At 44.2% G+C, this 19,792-nt stretch overlaps 1 protein-coding gene, 1 long non-coding RNA gene and 1 other non-coding gene across 3 annotated transcripts; 2 read left to right on the top strand and 1 right to left on the bottom strand.

Moving 5' to 3' along the window:
• Nucleotides 1-726: 726 nt before the first annotated feature.
• TRNAR-ACG (transfer RNA arginine (anticodon ACG)) lies at nucleotides 727-799 on the top strand. The gene has a single exon. It is a non-coding gene; the product is annotated as a tRNA-Arg (tRNA).
• A 110-nt stretch (nucleotides 800-909) lies between these two features.
• UREG (urease accessory protein G) lies at nucleotides 910-3,759 on the bottom strand. Its single transcript, XM_048693627.2, has 7 exons — nucleotides 3,668-3,759; nucleotides 3,378-3,581; nucleotides 2,718-2,778; nucleotides 2,180-2,381; nucleotides 1,713-1,834; nucleotides 1,479-1,583; nucleotides 910-1,373 (listed from the first exon to the last, which is right to left on the bottom strand). Exons 1-7 carry the CDS (start codon nucleotides 3,742-3,744, stop codon nucleotides 1,290-1,292), a joined length of 855 nt encoding a protein of 284 aa, XP_048549584.2. The 5' UTR covers nucleotides 3,745-3,759; the 3' UTR covers nucleotides 910-1,289.
• A 2,381-nt stretch (nucleotides 3,760-6,140) lies between these two features.
• Nucleotides 6,141-10,739, top strand: LOC147992711 (uncharacterized). The gene is made up of 4 exons (XR_015609662.1): nucleotides 6,141-6,571; nucleotides 6,669-6,952; nucleotides 7,294-7,489; nucleotides 10,355-10,739. It is a non-coding gene; the product is annotated as an uncharacterized LOC147992711 (long non-coding RNA).
• The last annotated feature ends 9,053 nt before the right edge of the window (nucleotides 10,740-19,792 follow it).

Below are 19,792 nucleotides of genomic sequence, written 5' to 3'. Positions count from 1 at the left end.
ATGAAACAATGGGAAGAATACTGAATCAAAATTGGCGGGCTCCTATGAAGGGTCTCGCCGGTCCCAATGAATCTTGTTTGTTGGAATTGTCATGAAGTGGGCAATAACACGGCTGCTCGAGAGCTTCGCAATTTCACGAAGATGTTTGCCCCGTCTGTGCTAGGAATTGTTGATACTCAGAGATTAGTAAAGCATGACACGGGTCGAAACTTTAGCCCCATCTTTAGGTTTTGATCGTAGTTTTGCAGTTAGTAGCTCCAGTATAGGAGCAGTGGTCTTGGCATAGCTCATCTTGGTATCAAAATGGATGCTAGAAGCCTAGAATAGATGATGTTGGTCCTGAACCATGGCGTGTGACCCAATTCAAGAATCTTACCCCAAACACAAAAAAACCCTTGCAAATCTGCAGGAGGAGAAGCCACCAAAGCTCACATGTGTGTGTGTGCGCGCGCGCGTAGGATGGATGGGGCATGGGTTAATCGGACATGCTTTTAAGTGTGGGAATGGAATGTATATATACATCCTCGGTTGACCCACGAGAATGGGGCGCCAGTTTATGTGAGCAAGGGCTTACATGTAGATGTTACTATTATGTACATATTTGTGCTAATTCCATGGATAATTTTGCTTTCCATTTAAATGTAGTGTTGAGCACTCATTTGTTTTCCCCATTCTGATCATTACAGAGCCTACTTTAGCTGTTTTGTGGTGTCCGCATTCATCTAGGACTCCGTGGCCCAATGGATAAGGCGCTGGTCTACGAAACCAGAGATTCTGGGTTCGATCCCCAGCGGAGTCGCTTGGAATGATTTTTTTTCCTAAAGTTCTGTACAATCCATTTTAAAGTTCCCAAATTCTGCTGATTATGAGACCTGATCCATCTCGATCAAAAAATGCTTCAACATACCGTGACAGAACCATTTTTATTTTATATATCCTCTGATTCGAAAGAACCTTACTGTTTTGTTGTTCTCCAGAGTGCCCAGCTCATGAAACAGCGAAGGCAACAATGTTCTACCATTACAGTTTTGCTTATTCATTCTCATCAAGGACCTTACATCTGATGAAGTTACATGAAGAACTCGCCCACTGTATTCGGGTTCAGTTCGTAGCGGCGGTACGCCACAAAGCACGCACCATTGTTTTCCAGCGGGACGTGCAGTTTATTCGGGGCGAAAAGAAGACGGCTCCACAATTTACACGTGCATGTGTGCGTGTGTTCGGGCGACATACGTGAACACATGCCCGAAAATTACTCGCCGGCGTTTCGGTCGCGTGAGAGAGCCTCTCTATCGGCGCCGGTTGCCGGTGGCGATCTCCCGGGCCCGCAGCACGTGGTCCACAATCTCCTCCACGCCGACCCCGTGTTTCACCTGCACCAGCGATGTCAGAGCAGAATGAGTTCATGGCATTACGATTATTACAAGGAATAGAGAACTGCGCATGTGTGTGTGTGTGTGCATGGTTTGATCTTGAACCTGGGCGAACACGAAGGGCCCTCCTTCCCGCATCCGAAGGGCGTCTCGCTCCATCACGGCTAGGTCGGCTCCAACCGCGGAGGCAAGGTCTGTCTTGTTTATGACCTGAGTTTGGGACGAATGGTCCGAGTTAGTGAAAACGGTGAACTTGTCTCAGCAAGGTGAGAAGATAAATCAGCATCGTGATACAGGTTTGCAGTCTAGTTGAATGGCTTAGAAGGTGCGGTGACGCACCAAGAGATCTGCTTGGGTTATCCCAGGGCCGCCTTTTCTTGGTATCTTGTCCCCACCGGACACGTCGATGATGTAGATTATGTAGTCTGCTAGCTCCCTGCTGAAGTTGGCTGCCAGGTTATCTGCACACAAGATGCACAAAAAGTAGCTTTCTTAGTGCCTGGTCATGGACTTAATCACAAAATGGCTTAAGCTGGGGCCGTGATGATGCTCTTCAGTGACCCATTATCCAGAAGCAGAGGGACAATCGAGATGTTCAACTAATGCCCAAGAAACAACAAAACAGCTTCAGAAAAACCAGTAGTGCACACTGCATATTCCTAAACAATATTACGGAAAAGGATACAGGTTTCATCGCAAATCAAAAAGCTACAGGACATTTTCGAAACAGTCAACTGACAACACTAAGCCGGTCTAAACATACACGATGATAAACCTTCCAATGTGGGATTCAACAGGGACAATACCTCCTCCAGATTCACAGAGCAGCAAATCGGCCTTGTACAAGTTGGATAGCTCCTCCAGAGGGCCCAGATTTATGCTGATGTCCTCACGTATAGCGGCATGAGGGCAGCCTCCAGTTTCGACAGCACGTATGCGCTCTTCAGGCAGAGCTCCATGCTTGACCAAGAATTCTCCATCCTCTTTTGTGAATATATCATTTGTAACCTGCACATAATAAAAAATAAAGAAAGAGAAATCCTAAGGGTGTAGTATAATTCAAGCATACAGGGTGGAGACTATTAGGTATTTGTGTTTAAGAAAATATCACAAGAATATTAGAAGTAGTAAGATTTCAATGCTGGCCCCCACAGACAAAAATTGACCTGTTATATGAATCAACTGTTTTGAAGTTCAGAAACAGGACCAACCAAATATATCTTCAAATGTTATGATGAAAGTCCAATGCCCAAAGATGCAGCAAGCGGTGTAGTTTAATCAGGAGAAGTAGATGGTATCTTAAGCAATCTTAAGAGAAGCACAGGATAGAACCATGCCACATACCGCTGCAAGACTATATTTGTCACGGAGGCAAGTGCAGAGTGCTAACATCAGGGCAGTCTTCCTGCATAAGGCAAAACAGAGAGAAGATGGTGGGGGTCATCTCACTTCGTCATTCCATAGTTGTTATGATATGAAATTAGAAGCCCTTGCTTCACCACATGAGGTTATTTCGTCAACACAAAAAGGCTGTGCACAAATTTCTTCGAATTGCCCAGACCCCCAGAACTCGCTTCTGAATTCCAAAATGCTAGGATGTTATACTGTGGCAGGGAAACATAACCGCAACAGCAAGAACACCAAAATAGTGTATGGCTGTAAGCACAGCAAGGGAGGCAGACAATCCCTAAGCATATGACAGTGTTCACTAATCAGTAATCACAGTGCATATAATGTCTATTCTGCTCGAGAATAACTCCAATATTTCACAACAGATTTGTGGTCAAAGCAACATTTTTCAGCGGCTAAATGTGTGTAGTACATGCATCCACAGTTATCTCCAAAGATCAAAAGGCTATAGCTGACATCTGCACCGACACTACGCGGGAAACACAGGCAGATTCAGAGGAAAAATGCAGCAGAGACGGCTCCTATCTCGCCGGACAACACAGCATAACGGCCAGTCCGGCACCTAAGCAACCGCAGGAGAAAAGCTGGGCGTACCCGGTGCCGACGGGGCCGCCGATGCCGACGGTGAAGGCGCGGTCGGCGAAGCTGCGGGAGTCGAGCGGCGGCGCGCGCTTGGAGAAGTCCCCGGCGGAGTAGATGGGCTCGTGGGAGTGCGGCGCCAGGCCGTCGTGGGAGTGCCACACGCGCCCGTCCTCGCCGACCCACGACCCCGCCCCCGCCCCCTTCCCGGCGGCATCCCTGCAAGCGCAAAGCAGGGCAGGTGCTGGTTGAGTCGGCTGCGCGGACGGCGAGAAGGATGGCGAGGCGGAGGCGGGTAGACTCACCCGTGATGGTGGCGGTGATGGTGGTCGTCGTCGTGGGAGTGGCCGCCGTGGTGGTGGTGGTGATCCTGGGACGCCATGGACGGAATCCAGACTTGGAAGTGGAAGGATAAGACTTTGATTCCGCCGGTTGGTTGACCTTCTGGGATTCTCACCTCAAGAGGAGGAATGGAGGATGACGCTGCTAGATTCTTTTGGTGACGTGTTTTTTTCTTTTTTCTTCTTCTGAAAGTTCACCGAGTGACATCATTAAAATTAATCACCGGTTGGAGAGATCCAACACATCTCACCAGTTAGCTCCAATCTCTGACAATATCATAAATTCATTGGCACCACCTCGAAAAGCATGTCATGTGTGGGTTTTGTTGAACAAATTTCCAATTCACCTTATAGTAACTTTTCTCGAAATCAATGTTTGAAATCAATCCGATGTGTTGTATTTGCCATTTGAGTAGGCTTTATTACTATCCACGCTACTGATGCGCCTTGAAATTGTGTCGGTATTTCTTCAAAAAGAAAGGGATGATGCAGTAGTTGGGTATCAATCCAGTAGAAGAACCAAACAACACTATGTAAACGGTATCTGCACCCAATGCGTAAGAGGGGTTGTCAACCGCTTCTCGGTAAAAAAGATATATTGGTTTGTATGTATTTGCATGAATAGATCCGAATAAAACATGAAATAAAAGATGCAAAAAAAAAGTGCAGTAAAGTATTTTTGGTTTTTGAAATAATAGATCCGAAAACAAATGCGGCAAAAAATAGATCGGAAAGCAATATGATAAAAGATAGACCCGGGGGCCGTAGATTTTACTAGTGGCTTTTCTCGAGAAAATAGCACATAGTGGGTAAATATATTACTGTTAGGCGATTGATAGAAGATGGAATAATCATGACGATATCCAAGGCAATGATCAATATATAGGCATCACGTCCAAAATTAGTAGACCAAAAGTCGTTATGCTAAGACCCTAAAGGACCAGCGCACCAGAGCAAAAATCATCACCGATGAAGAGAGTTGTAGATCGAAAAGATCAAACATGTAACCACACAAACGAAGATGAACAAAAACTGGATCCAAATAGATTGATTGAAGACAAGCACCAACCGAGTCCCGCGAGATCCAATGGAGACACACCTCCACATATCTTCCGACGATGCTAATCGCACCATCGGGACAGGGATAGGACGTGGGAGAAATTATTCCTACCGAGAGACATCGCTACCACCACATAGTCCTAACCAAGATGTTGAACCTAGCAAAAACGAGAACATAGTCCCTCCGGCCGACGAGGGACCGAGATCCTCCGCGGCTTGAAGACCCCTTCTCGGATGAGGAGATCAAGGCGGCCTTCTTCTCCTGCCCAAGCGAAAAAGCGCCAGGCCAAGATGGCTTCACGGGAAACTTTTATAAAATATTATGGGACACCATTAAAGTTGACATGGTTGCGGCATTCAGGCAAGTGTTTGACTTGCGGGGCCGCCGCCTCGGGTTACTAAACTAGGCATCCATTGCATTGCTACCCAAGATGGTGGATGCCTCGCAGGTTGCGGATTTCAGGCCAATCAACCTCACGGACATCTTTGAAAAATTCTTCTCCAAGCTCATGGCAAACAGGTTGGGTGTACTCATGAACACAAATTATTTCCAGTAATCAATGCGCCTTCACCAAGAGGCGGTGTATACATGACAAATTCATGTACACACAAAATGTGATCAAGGATCTACATAGGTCCAAGACACCGGGCCTATTTTTTAAATTGGATATTGCCAAGGCGTTTGATTCCCTTTGGACTCAAGTGGAGAGAGTAGGTGGCCCTTATGCTGTCCTCGGCCACCTCCAAGGTGTTGGTTAATGGCGAGTTGGGGTTGAGATTCAGGCATCACAATGGGTTGCGGCAAGGGGACCCATTGTCCCCTTTGTTGTTCATCATGCTATTGACCCTCTTGTGAGGTTGTTTGACCTCTCGAGTGCTGATGTGCTTCTCAAGCCTTTGGGGAGGCGGGGTAGTTAGGATGTGGGTGTCGATGTACGCAGATGCTGCTGCAATCTTTGTGCACGCAGGCAGGGATGACATGACTGTGGTTCGCGAGTTGTGTTGCCTCTTTGGCAAGGCCACAGGTTTAGAGAATTAGGATTAGTTTGGTTTATGTCCTGGGTACCCTGTCTGAGAAAAAGTAGCGCCTGGTCATTGCCTGAGATATTCACGACTTTTGCCTGGTCAGGCTGGCCTGGGATGTGGGCGTTTGGTTGATGCATGTCTGCCTGACTTGTAAGGTGCTTAGGATCAGCTACATGCGTTGTGAGTCAAATTAAACCTTTTAACGGTCGCGCAAAGGGCGCATCGTGGCGACATCCACGTAGGCATCGCGATTTCACTGTGGCGATAAAATAATTATTCCCGAGAAACATCCCCACGTAACACCTCCCTCTGTGAAAATAGAGAGAGAGAGAGAGAAAGGAAACTTCCCCACTAAGGCAGCCGTCATCTCCTCCCCTGCATCCCAAATCCAGTAGTCCACCCAACCGTCTCCTCCCACCACAAATCCTTCGACTTCGCCGCCCTTACGACACCAGAGAGAACCCCGTTGGCTCCGTCGATCTGCCAGACATGTCCAAGGAGAGGGAGAGGAGGCCAGGAGGGGTCGCGTTTGGACGCGAGGAGGGGGAGCAGCCAACCGCGCCCGGCCGGCGAGTACGGCGCCGCTGCATCATGCCTGCATGGCCCGATGGCGCCCGTCGTCGTCCAGGAGCAACACAAACAGCTGGTGATGGATCTCTCATCAACGGCCGCCGACCACCTCTCAAAGATAAGTTTCTCGTCTACGTTGTCGTCACCTCGGTGGTTGATTCATGGGAAACGTTGCCAAGCGCTGGTGAGGACAAGTTGTGAGTTGCGATGATGGTTGGTTCTTCCCCTACTTCTTTTTGTCTCCTCTTGACCACTACTTGTCAGTTGTCACCTGGTTGATTCCATTCATCATCGATCTGTCCCTCTGCAGGTTGTCACTAAGAGACTCGAGAGTCAATTACAACATCAAGTTTAGAGAGTAAAAAGAAGTAAGCAGCAAGGGAAGTGGGCGTCTCTAAAGAATTCTAGATGGCGGTGAGATTATTTGGGTCAATAATGTGGAATTTCTATGTGTACGCTGCACCTGCACTAACTTGCTTCCATTAACACACCCTTTTGCTGCTTGTGGGAGGGAAGTAATTACAACAGCAACTTGTGACTGTATCTAATCTCGCAGTCGATTATTTGCTGATGTCTCCGCCCTATGGTTTCCAGGTTAAAATTCAATCCTTCTCGATGCAGTTATTATTATGCAGGATCTAAGACTGAACAAGTCCGACTGCTGATAATTTAGATCACCCTTGCAAATAGAGTTGATTGGGCTGGTGACATAGTTCTAAAATTTCATTAACTCGAAGTAGGGGGCGTCCTTTTTAATTGTTCTTCTTTTTTTCCTTGAATGTCAAATGCAAGCAAGCATGCCTGTGTTGAGGCTTAAAAATATCAAGGTGCATGTGTCCATGTCACTTTTACATACTAAGCAATACTTTGTTGTCCTTTCTGAATGCACATGATAGACCTGAAAGAGTTCTGTTATTTTACCCTTTTTTGTGTAGGTTTCTTCTCACCCAGCAGCTTCCACAAAGTAGAGTATATCGCAACTTCGGAAACTTACTGAAGATGATAGCTCTGATGTTAATATCCAGGATGATGCAATAAGCTCTTTTGACAATTTATCAGAAGAAAGAGCCGAAGAAAATGGAGGATTCTAAAATGACTCAAATAGAACTACAAAATATCTATGCCACAAAGGTAGGTATGTTCAAGGAAATAATACGATGCATTATATTTTGCCTATATGCCTAAGTATACTGACATGACGGTAAGCGATATGATATTGTTGAACAGTGAACGCCAATCCAAAAAAAACTTCAGAACAATCTGTATGCATTAGTTGAGCTGGTATCTAGCTTTGCTATTTTTATGCAAGGTGCTGAAGTTCAATAACATTCATGATAATCCCCAGCTTCAGTATCCAGCAAAAGAGAAGTTACATTACAAATTCACAACTCAGCTGCGCAGCTGCAAGTCGATATATGATATCAATATTTTCAGTTCCTCTTATATGCTAATTTAGTTCCTTTTGATCTAGAAAAGATTTTGGTGTTTTTGTTCTAGAAAGACTGAACAGACGGAGGAGCCACTCTAATCATAAATATTTTTGGATTATGATTAGGGCTAGGGGAAGGTCATACCAACAACACATCTTTATTCCCTTGATGTCCCATAATAGGAAATAAAACTCTTGTTTACACTTGATATTTGGTTAAGCTTAAATACAATCTAATCTCCCATGTGTTGGGACTTGGGAGCTGCGACTATATTTTTTATGAATTTAAGGACCAGTTGACGAAGATAGTCCAAATCCAGTTGGATAATCACTTCATGTTTGGACTCTTGAGTGAATTTGTTTTAGAAGGTTAGGAGCAGAGGGATACAGTTCTAAGATTAAATTGACCATTTTTTCTACGAGTGTACTATTTATACGCTCATACCACAGAGTAATTGCTATTTATTTCCTTAACTTATTACCACATGCCTCCTAACCAGTCAACGATCAGATATTTAGCTCCATTGCTAATAGTAAGAAATGTGTTGTCCAACAATATGAAGAGGTTCCCTTTCCAGCTTATCTAATGGTACCGACATCCGCCGTAAGTGAATTTGATTGCTCTACTAAGTCCCGTCTATTAGATTTCTTGTTTATTTTTACATGGTTTAGTTACTTTCAGAAGCACAAATACTCAGACTATTTGATTTCTTTGTGGCTGAGTTGGAAAGTTTTGTTGAAACTGAAGGAGACGATTTCCACTTGCCCGCAGGCAGACATAGGGATCTAGGTTTCACCTTTTCTTTCCAAGTACACCGAACCTTGATATCGCCTATGTTCCTCCACCATTAGGTTTTGTTGTAAAGAAAATTTTAACTCCCACGCTTGCTGGGAAAAACATAGAAATCAAAAAGTTCCTCGACACCGGATGTTCATATACATGAGTCAAAACAAGTAACAAACAAGTCAGTCCAATGTAAAAATCCAACGTAGCACCAAACAAGTCGTCTAATGTACAGATCAAACATGGTAACACATATGATCGCTACCCTAGTGGAGCGGGCCAAGCTGGATGGTCAAATTAGCGGGGTCATTCCACACTTGGTAGAAGATGGTCCATCCATTCTACAATATGCGGATGACACGATTCTATTTATGGATCATGATCTAGATAAAGCAAGAAATCTCAAGCTGCTCTTATGTGCCTTTGAGGAACTTTCTGGTCTCAAAATTAATTTTCATAAGTGAACTTTTTTGCTTTGGAGATGCTGCGGAATCTGCACCCGAGTATGCTGAGATTTTTGGATGCCAGCTCGGGCGGTTTCCGATTAGGTATCTGGTCCCCATACACTATCGGCGTTTAACTATCGCTGAGTGGAAGCATGTGCAAGAGAGACTTGAGAAACGTTTAGCCAGTTGGAAGGCCAAACTCTTGTCTTATGGGGGCGGTTGATCTTGATCAATTCCGTCCTAAGCAACATGATTTTATACATGTTGTCATTCTTCCACCTGTCGAAAGGGGTTCTACAGCGTCTAGATTACTTTAGATCCAGATTTTTTTGGCAGTGTGATAACGAAACCAAGAAATATAGACTGGCTAGATGGAGCGTATTATGCAGACCTAAAAACCAAGGGGGCCTGGGAATCCAAGACCTTGAGATTAAAAATATCGCTCTTCTCAGCAAGTGGGTCTATAAACTACTCACCGAGAATGGAGTATGGCAAGAAATCATTCGCAACAAGTATGTGGGATCCAATGCCATTTCTCAAATTCATTGGAAACCTGGTGATTCACATTTTTGGAGTGGTGTCATGAAGGCCAAGGAATTCTTCTTCCAATTTGGGACCTTCTTGGTTAGGGACGGTGGTCAGGTTCGTTTCTGGGAAGATACCTGGTTAGGGAACACTCCACTAATGGTGCAATATCCGAGCTTGTACCGGATCGTCAGACATAATTTTTTCATGATCTAACAAGTCTTAGGACAGGAAAACCCCGATATTTCTTTCCGTAGGGATCTTTTGGGCACTCATCTGACAACATGGAATGAATTACTCACTCGCCTGGAGGACATTCAACTGTCAGATGAGCCGGACACTTTTTGATGGGACTTGCATCAAAATGGCAAATTTTCGATCAAATCCATGTATGATGCAATGGTTCATTCTGATGTTCCAGTAGATAACAGGACATTGTGGAAGCTAAAATTCCCCTAAGAGTGAAGAGTTTCCTCTGGTTTCTTAACAAAGGAGTCATCCTAACTAGAGATAATCTGGCACGACGAAACTGGCATGATTCCAAGACATGTGTCTTTTGCCAACATGACGAGTCTATCAAACACCTATTTTTTGAGTGCAAGTTCGCTCGAGCAGTTTGGGCTATGGTCCAAGTAGCTTCGAATTTATACCCACCACGTAGTGTACAGAATATGTTCGGCAACTAGTTGCGGGGTATAGATAAACAATTTTCTGCACATATTCTTGTGGGAGCGGCGGCCTTATGCTGAGCAATGTGGCTTACCAGGAATGATGTGGTTTTTAACAATAAATGTGTCTCATCTCCTATGCAGGTTATTCATGTTTATACACGATGGCTCCGTACTTGGTCTATCCTGCAGAAGCCGGAAGACAGGGACATTTTTATGATGGCGTCTACACGGCTGGAGCGTACGGCCAGGGAGGTTTTCTACCCCCATGGATGGCGGTGTGATTTACGGATAAGATCTACCGCTCCTTAGGCTGGACGCGATTTATTGCTTGGCATTGTATCAAATTATTTTATTTTTAGGGTACTCTGAACTTTTTGGCTGTGTGCATCTAGCTATGTAGAGGCCGGGCTTTCTTTCGATATGATTGTATCACCTCGATATATATCTATTCAATGAAAAGTCCTTTATCAAAAAAAATATGATCGCTATCTGGAGACCTGCCATTGGCACACCACACATGTATTTTGGTCTTATTAATACTAGCCGATATCATGTTTCATTTTTTGTCCTCTCATGAAATTTATGTTTCAAAATATTATTGCAGAGTATGACATGGTAGGGAAGCCTCAAGCATGGGTGATGTCTATAGCTATGGCATTGTCCATCAGGAAATGCTAACACATAAATCACATGAAGAATTCAATGATAAATTTATGCTTCATAAGTATATATAGGCATCTCTTTCACGGACTGAAGACATTATTCACCTCAACCTTATTTCAGAAATATTATCTCTTCACCTCAACCTTACTTCAGAAATTTATGCTCAAGGATATATATGCTCTCCGACTCTTTAAATTTGGCATTTTATGCGCGGTAGAATTACCAAAACAAATACACATGTATGAAACTACTACGCTTGCTCTGCTTTATCAATGAACACTCTTGCTGCTGCAGTTCTATCGCCATGTCTTGAATTTGTAACAACTAACAACCAACATGCAACTATTACTCATTTGGATTGATATAAGAATCCTGTCATACATGGACGTTAACTAATTCGTCAGCTTGATTAGTGCGCATAGTCCCGACTCAAGAGGCACCACCAGGTGGCGCCACATCCACTAGTAAAATAATATAGATGGGAGAGGTTAGCATCCAGGCAGCACTTGCCTGGCGTCCAGGCGTGAGGAATCGGAGGCCTGGCTGTGGCTAAACACTTGCCTGGACTAAACACCTTTCCCAGGCCAGGCTAGTGTCGGATGACTCGGGACTCGAACCAAACATTGCCTAGGCAAAATCCAGGGAGGCCCCAGGCCAGGCGTATCATGCCCAAGACATGAACCAAACTGGCCCTTAAACCCATTAAGCATCGCGTGAAGGGCGGCCAACCAACTATGTCATGTGGCACAAGCTGGTTGGACGCGGTGAAAAAACTTTTGGGATATTATTTTTAGATGGAGGTGAGGAATTTTTTTAAATGCTTGACCCACACATTTTTTAAAATGAAGAGCTATGCAAAGTGGCGCTCACAGGTAAGTTGCGTTGATGATTTTTTCTTTTCTTTTTTTACTTCTTTTTCTAGATGGAGGCGAGGACTCCATCTATTTTTTAAAATGAATATGCACACAACTTTCTCTCAAGCGGTGTCATAGGGTGACATCCCAACCACTAGTAACATCCTTAAAAGTGAAGGTTTTTCCAATCGCTTGCCAAGGCTTGGATACAGAGCACATCCTTAGGTCCTTTCCTTGACAGCAAAAAGAATTCCCATGCAGGTACTTAGGCTTGCCTCTCCACTTGAGGCGGCTTGGCGGTAAGACATCCAATTCATCCTTGATATGATGGGTTTCAGGATGGCATGTTGGAAGGGGAAGCTATTCAACAGGACTAGCAGGTTCACACTCATTAATTCGGTCCTAATACTGTGCCTCATCTTGTTTCTAAGGCTGGTCATAGTGGGGAATAACTTATACTAGTGTCATGCATATGACACTAGTCTAAGTTACTATCTCCATAGTGCAAAGTAACATATTAGTAATGTCATAGATGGCTTCATTTATCAGCTCATATACTCATTATGCGTCGGGAAGCGCTATGTTACTGTAATATATTATGTTACCACAAGCACCTCTTTCCTCATTAAATACTTGCCACATAAGCAAAATTATTTTGGGATGTGTTAAGTTACTACCTAAGTTACCCCACTATGACTAGCCTAAGACTAGTCACAATGGGAGTAACTTAACTAGTAACATCACACATTTTAATACAAGATTACTTATGTGGCAGCTAATTAATGAGGAGAGATGGGTTTGTGGTAACTTAGGTAATTACTGTAACATCACACATTTCAAGGTATAATGAGTCTATAGCCTAATAAATGACCTCTTTCATGATACCAATCATATGTTACTACCCACTATGGAGGTAGTAACATAGAATAGTAACATCGGCAACTTACTACTCTATGTTACTCCCTAAACTCTAAATCCTAAACCCGATTCTATGGTGACGTGTTTTTTATTTTCTTTTGTTGGGAGATTGCCGGGTGCCGTTAAAATGAAAATGAAAATAAAAATAATAATCACCGGTTTCAGATGTCCAATACATCTAAGCCGTACGTAGGTATTATTAGCTGATAGTGCATGCATACAAAAACAATCATATACAACTAAGGCCCCCGTTTGATAGCAAAGTATGTTTTAAGTATTCTTATAGTTTTCCAATTACCATGATTTTAATTATTGTGAGTTATTAATCCAATAACTAAAAGAAGAAAAGGAGTCGGTTGCCTGGAATTCTAATACTTGTGGTGGTGCATTTCAAAGAAAATATAAACAAAAATAATGTTTTCTAAGAAAGAATAAATTAGTGACAGTAGGATTACCCTTAAAGACGAAATAAAATAAAATAAAATAAGAACTAAAATCAAAATCAAAATGATGAAGTTCTCTAAGTAAGAATGAATTAATGGCATTAGTATTATCTTTAAAAAGAAAGAAAAAAACATAAGGCAATAATGACAACATTTGCACCTAATAATTTGCGGTTTTTATAATATACAAGAATAAGCATATAATAGTGAAATTAAAAGAAAAATCTCCTAAGAAGAAATTAGTTAGTGGCATTGGTGTTACCTATTACCCCTAAAAAATAAATAATAACTAATAAAATTTAAAATAATAAATTTTTACAAGGAATAGTTTTAAAAACTTGCATACAACTTTACAAGGAACAGTTTAAAGAAATTAGTTATTAGCATTGGTATTACTCTTTAAGAAGAAAACATAATGCAAAAAACGTTTAAAAAACTTGCACACAACTTTACAATAAAATTGCACTTTTTATAGGATGCAAACAACAATCATATAATACTATACATATTGCATACTGTTTGTGTATATACATTTACACTCACCCAGCGCCAAAAATCTATCCTGCTTAAAAATAATGTAAGGATTTGTCGTCCACCTCATCCTTCGTCCAACACCCCCCCCTCTCAACCTCGATTTATCCTATTTTTTGTTTTTTCGTTAGTTTTCCTTAAAAAACCCAGGCCTCAAGTTACGGACCCAGTCCGTGTAATTGCTACCATCATCTTTCAACTTTGCTTTCTCAAGGAACGCATTAAAATTCAACGGAACAATAGCACGAGCCATTTATCTACAATCAACATAAACAAGCAAGATACTATCAGGTACTAAGTTCATGATAAATTTAAGTTCAATTAATCATATTACTTAAGAACTCCCACTTAGATAGACATCCCTCTAATCTTCTAAGTGATTACGTGATCCAAATCAACTAAACCATGACCGATCATCACGTGAGATGGAGTAGTTTTCAGTGGTGAACATCGTTTATGTTGATCATATCTACTATATGATTCACGCTCGACCTTTCGGTCTCCGTGTTCCGAGGCCATATCTGCATATGCTAGGCTCGTCAAGTTTAACCTGAGTATTCTGCGTGTGCAAAACTGGCTTGCACCCGTTGTAGATGGACGTAGAGCTTATCACACCCGATCATCACGTGGTGTCTGGGCACGACGAACTTTGGCAACGGTGCATACTCAGGGAGAACACTTCTTGATAATTTAGTGAGAGATCATCTTATAATGCTACCGTCAATCAAAGCAAGATAAGATGCATAAAAAGATAAACATCACATGCAATCAATATAAGTGATATGATATGGCCATCATCATCTTGTGCTTGTGATCTCCATCTCCGAAGCACCGTCATGATCACCATCGTCACCGGCGCGACACCTTGATCTCCATCGTAGCATCGTTGTCGTCTCGCCAATCTTATGCTTCCACGACTATCACTACCGTTTAGTAATAAAGTAAAGCATTACATCGCGATTGCATTGCATACAATAAAACGACAACCATATGGCTCCTGCCAGTTGCCGATAACTCGGTTACAAAACATGATCATCTCATACAATAAAATTCAGCATCATGCCTTGACCATATCACATCACAACATGCCCTGCAAAAACAAGTTAGACGTCCTCTACTTTGTTGTTGCATGTTTTACGTGGCTGCTACGGGCTTAAGTAAGAACCAATCTCACCTACGCATCAAAACCACAACGATAGTTTGTCAAATAGACTCCATTTTAACCTTCGCAAGGACCGGGCGTAGCCACACTCGGTTCAACTAAAGTTGGAGAGACAGTCGCCCGCAAGCCATCTCTGTGCAAAGCACGTCGAGGGAACCGGTCTCGCGTAAGCGTACGCGTAATGTTGGTCCGGGTCGTCTCGTCCAACAATGCCGCCGAACCAAAGTATGACATACTGGTAGGCAGTATGACTTGTATCGTCCACAACTCACTTGTGTTCTACTCGTGCATATAACATCAACATTAATAACCTAGGCTCGGATGCCACTGTTGGGTTTCGTAGTAATTTCAAAAAATTTCCTACGCACACGCAAGATCATGTGATGCATAGCAATGAGGGGGAGAGTGTTGTCTACGTACCCAACGCAGACCGACTGCGGAAGTGATGACACGACGTAGAGGAAGTAGTCGTACGTCTTCACGATCCAATCGATCAAGCACCGAAACTACGGCACCTCCGAGTTCGAGCACACGTTCAGCTCGATGACGATCCCCGGACTCCGATCCAGCAAAGTGTCGGGGAAGAGTTCCGTCAGCACGACGGCGTGGTGACGATCTTGATGAACTACAGCAGCAGGGCTTTGCCTAAACTCCGCTACAGTATTATCGAGGTATATGGTGGCAGGGGGCACCGCACACGGCTAAGGAATAGATCACGTGGATCAACTTGTGTGTTCTAGGGTGCCTCTACCTCAGTATATAAAGGAGCCAAGGGGGGAGGGGAGCGCCGGCCAGGGAGAGAGGCACAGGAGGAGTCCTACTCCTTCCGGGAGTAGGACTCCCCCCCAATCCTATTCCAACTAGGATTCCCCAAGGGGGAAAAGGGGAGAAGGGTGGCCGGCCACCTCTCCTAGTCCTAATAGGACTAGGGGAAGGGGGGAGGCGTGCAGCCCTTATGGGCTGCCCTTTCACCTTTCCACTAAGGCCGATGAAGGCCCATATGGCTCCCGGGGGGTTCCGGTAACCTCCCGGTAACCCGGTAAAATCCCGATTTCACCCGGAACACTTCCGATGTCCAAATATAGGCTTCCAATATATCAATCTTTACGTCTCGACCATTTTGAGACTCCTCGTCATGTCCGTGATCACATCCGGAACTCCGAACAACCTTCGGTACATCAAAATGCATAAACTCATAATGAAACTGTCATCGTAACCTTAAGCGTGCGGACCCTACGGGTTCGAGAACAATGTAGACATGACCGAGACATGTCTCCGGTCAATAACCAATAGCGGGACCTGGATGCCCATATTGGCTCCTACATATTCTACGAAGATCTTTATCGGTCAGACCGCATAACAACATACGTTGTTCCCTTTGTCATCGGTATGTTACTTGCCCGAGATTCGATCGTCGGTATCCAATACCTAGTTCAATATCGTTACCGGCAAGTCTCTTTACTCGTTCCGTAATACATCATCTCGCAACTAACATATTAGTTGCAGTGCTTGCAAGGCTTATGTGATGTGCATTACCGAGAGGGCCCAGAGATACCTTTCCGACAATCGGAGTGACAAATCCTAATCTCGAAATACGCCAACCCAACATCTACCTTTGGAGACACCTGTAATGCTCCTTTATAATCACCCAGTTACGTTGTGACGTTTGGTAGCACCCAAAGTGTTCCTCCGGCAAACGGGAGTTGCATAATCTCATAGTCATAGGAACATGTATAAGTCATGAAGAAAGCAATAGCAACATACTAAACGATCGGGTGCTAAGCTAATGGAATGGGTCATGTCAATCAGATCATTCAACTAATGATGTGACCTCGTTAATCAAATAACAACTCATTGTTCATGGTTAGGAAACATAACCATCTTTGATTAACGAGCTAGTCAAGTAGAGGCATACTAGTGACACTTTGTTTGTCTATGTATTCACACATGTATTATGTTTCCGGTTAATACAATTCTAGCATGTATAATAAACATTTATCATGATTATAAGGAAATAAATAATAACTTTATTATTGCCTCTAGGGCATATTTCCTTCAACGGGATCATGCATTACGGTACGAGTAAAGTGACTTGCCAGTAACGAGATTGAACGAGGTATTGGGATACCGATGATCGAATCTCGGGCAAGTAACATATCGATTGACAAAGGGAATTGCGTACGGGGTTGATTGAATCCTCGACATCGTGGTTCATCCGATGAGATCATCGTGGAGCATGTGGGAGCCAACATGGGTATCCAGATCCCGCTGTTGGTTATTGACCTGAGAGTCGTCTCGGTCATGTCTGCTTGTCTCCCGAACCCGTAGGGTCTACACACTTAAGGTTCGGTGACGCTAGGGTTGTGAAGATATGTATATGCAGTAACCCGAATATTGTTCGGGGTCCCGGATGAGATCCCGGACGTCACGAGGAGTTTCGGAATGGTCCGGAGGTAAAGAATTATATATAGGAAGTGCTGTTTCGGCCATCGGGACAAGTTTCGGGGTCACCGGTATTGTACCGGGACCACCGGAAGGGTCCCGGGGGTCCACCGGGTGGGGCCACCTATCCCGGAGGGCCCCATGGGCTGAAGTGGGAGGGAACCCAACCCATAGTGGGCTGGGGCGCCACCCCCCTAGGGCCCATGCGGCTAGGGTTGAGGGGAAACCCTAAAGGGGCGCCCCCTTGCTTGGGGGGCAAGCCCCCCACCCTAGGCCGCCGCCCCCCCTAGTAGATTCCATCTACTAGGGCCGGCGCCCCCCCTTAGCACCCCTATATATAGTGGGGGAGAGGAGGGACTTCATACCCCAGCCCCTGGCGCCTCCCTCTCTCCCCGTTACGTCTCTCCCTCGTAGTATAGGCGAAGCCCTGCTACTGTGACGCCCTGCATCCACCACCACGCCGTCGTGCTGCTGGATCTTCGTCAACCTCTCCTTCCCCCTTGCTGGATCAAGAAGGAGGAGACGTCTCCCGTCCCGTACGTGTGTTGAACGCGGAGGTGCCGTCCGTTCGGCGCTTGGTCATCGGTGATTTGGATCACGTCGTGTTCGACTACATCATCACCGTTCTTTGAACGCTTCCGTGCGCGATCTACAAAGGTATGTAGATGCATCCAATGACTCATTGCTAGATGAACTCCTAGATGATCTTGGTGAAACGAGTAGGAAAATTTTTGTTTTCTGCAACGTTACCCAACAGTGGTATCAGAGCCAGGTTTATGCGTAGTTCTTCTTGCGCGAGTAGAACACAATTTGTTGTGGGCGTAGATTTGTCAACTTTCTTGCCGTTACTAGTCTTTTCTTGCTTCAGCGGCATTGTGGGATGAAGCGGCCCGGACCAACCTTACACGTACGCTTACGTGAGACCGGTTCCACCGACTAACATGCACTAGTTGCATAAGGTGGCTGGCGGGTGTCTGTCTCTCCCACTTTAGTTGGAGCGGATTCGATGAACAGGGTCCTTATGAAGGGTAAATAGAAGTTGACAAATCACGTTGTGGCTTTAACGTAGGTAAGAAGACGTTCTTGCTAGAACCCTAATTCAGCCACGTAAAACTTGCAACAACAATTAGAGGACGTCTAACTTGTTTTTGCAGCAAGTGGTTTGTGATATGATATGGCCAAAGTTGTGATGAATGATGAATGATCTATATGTGATGTATGAGATGTTCATGCTATTGTAATAGGAATCACGACTTGCATGTCGATGAGTATGACAACCGGCAGGAGCCATAGGAGTTGTCTTTATTCTTTTATATGACCTGCGTGTCATTGAGAAACGCCATGTAAATTACTTTACTTTATTGCTAAACGCGTTAGCCATAGTAGTAGAAGTAATAGTTGGCGACCAACTTCATGGAGACACGATGATGGAGATCATGATGATGGAGATCATGGTGTCAAGCCGGTGACAAGATGATCATGGAGCCCCAAGATGGAGATCAAAGGAGCTATGTGATATTGGCCATATCATGTCACGTTTATTATTTGATTGCATGTGATGTTTATCATGTTTTGCATCTTGTTTACTTAGAACAACGGTAGTAAATAAGATGATCCCTCATAACAATTTCAAGAAGTGTTCTCCCCTAACTGTGCACCGTTGCTAAAGTTCGTCGTTTCGAAGCACGCCGTGATGATCGGGTGTGATAGATCCTTACGTTCACATACAACGGGTGTAAGACAGTTTTACACATGCAAACTGACGAGCCTAGCATGTACAGACATGGCCTCGGAACACAGAAGACCGAAAGGTCGAGCATGAGTCGTATAGAAGATACGATCAACATGAAGATGTTCACCGACGTTGACTAGTCCGTCTCACGTGATGATCGGACACGGTCTAGTTAACTCGGATCATGTAATACTTAGATGACTAGAGGGATGTCTAATCTAAGTGGGAGTTCATTAATAATTTGATTAGATGAACTTAATTATCATGAACTTAGTCTAAAATCTTTGCAATATGTCTTGTAGATCAAATGGCCAACGTAGTCCTCAACTTCAACGCGTTCCTAGAGAAAACCAAGCTGAAAGACGATGGCAGCAACTATACGGACTGGGTCCGGAACCTGAGGATCATCCTCATAGCTGCCAAGAAAGATTATGTCCTGCAAGCACCGCTAGGTGAAGCTCCCGTCCCACAGAACCAAGACGTTATGAACGCTTGGCAGACACGTGTTGACGACTACTCCCTCGTTCAGTGCGGCATGCTTTACAGCTTAGAGCCGGGGCTCCAAAAACGTTTTGAGAGACATGGAGCATATGAGATGTTCGAAGAGCTGAAAATGGTTTTTCAAGCTCATGCCCGGATCGAGAGATATGAAGTCTCCGATAAGTTCTTCAGCTGTAAGATGGAGAAAAATAGTTCTGTCAGTGAGCACATACTCACTATGTCTGGGTTACATAACCGCTTGTCTCAGCTGGGAGTTAATCTCCCGGATGATGCGGTCATTGACAGAATCCTCCAGTCGCTTCCACCAAGCTACAAGAGCTTTGTGATGAACTT

This window comes from Triticum urartu, chromosome 1A (assembly GCF_056163025.1).
Source record: "Triticum urartu cultivar PI428250 chromosome 1A, HENAU_Tu73, whole genome shotgun sequence".
NCBI classification, from domain to species: Eukaryota; Viridiplantae; Streptophyta; class Magnoliopsida; order Poales; family Poaceae; genus Triticum; species Triticum urartu.
The sequence above is the reverse complement of the archived record's forward strand: the minus strand, read 5'-3'. Positions and strand labels throughout refer to the sequence as shown.

Excerpts from the sequence above, each read along its gene's own strand:
- UREG (XM_048693627.2), bottom strand. The coding sequence starts at position 3,744 with ATGGCGTCCCAGGATCACCACCACCACCACGGCGGCCACTCCCACGAC. Across the intron at positions 3,582-3,667 it reads CATCACCGCCACCATCACGG|GGATGCCGCCGGGAAGGGGG; the intron begins GTGAGTCTACCC and ends TTGCGCTTGCAG. Across the intron at positions 1,374-1,478 it reads GGCCCTTCGTGTTCGCCCAG|GTGAAACACGGGGTCGGCGT; the intron begins GTTCAAGATCAA and ends TCGCTGGTGCAG.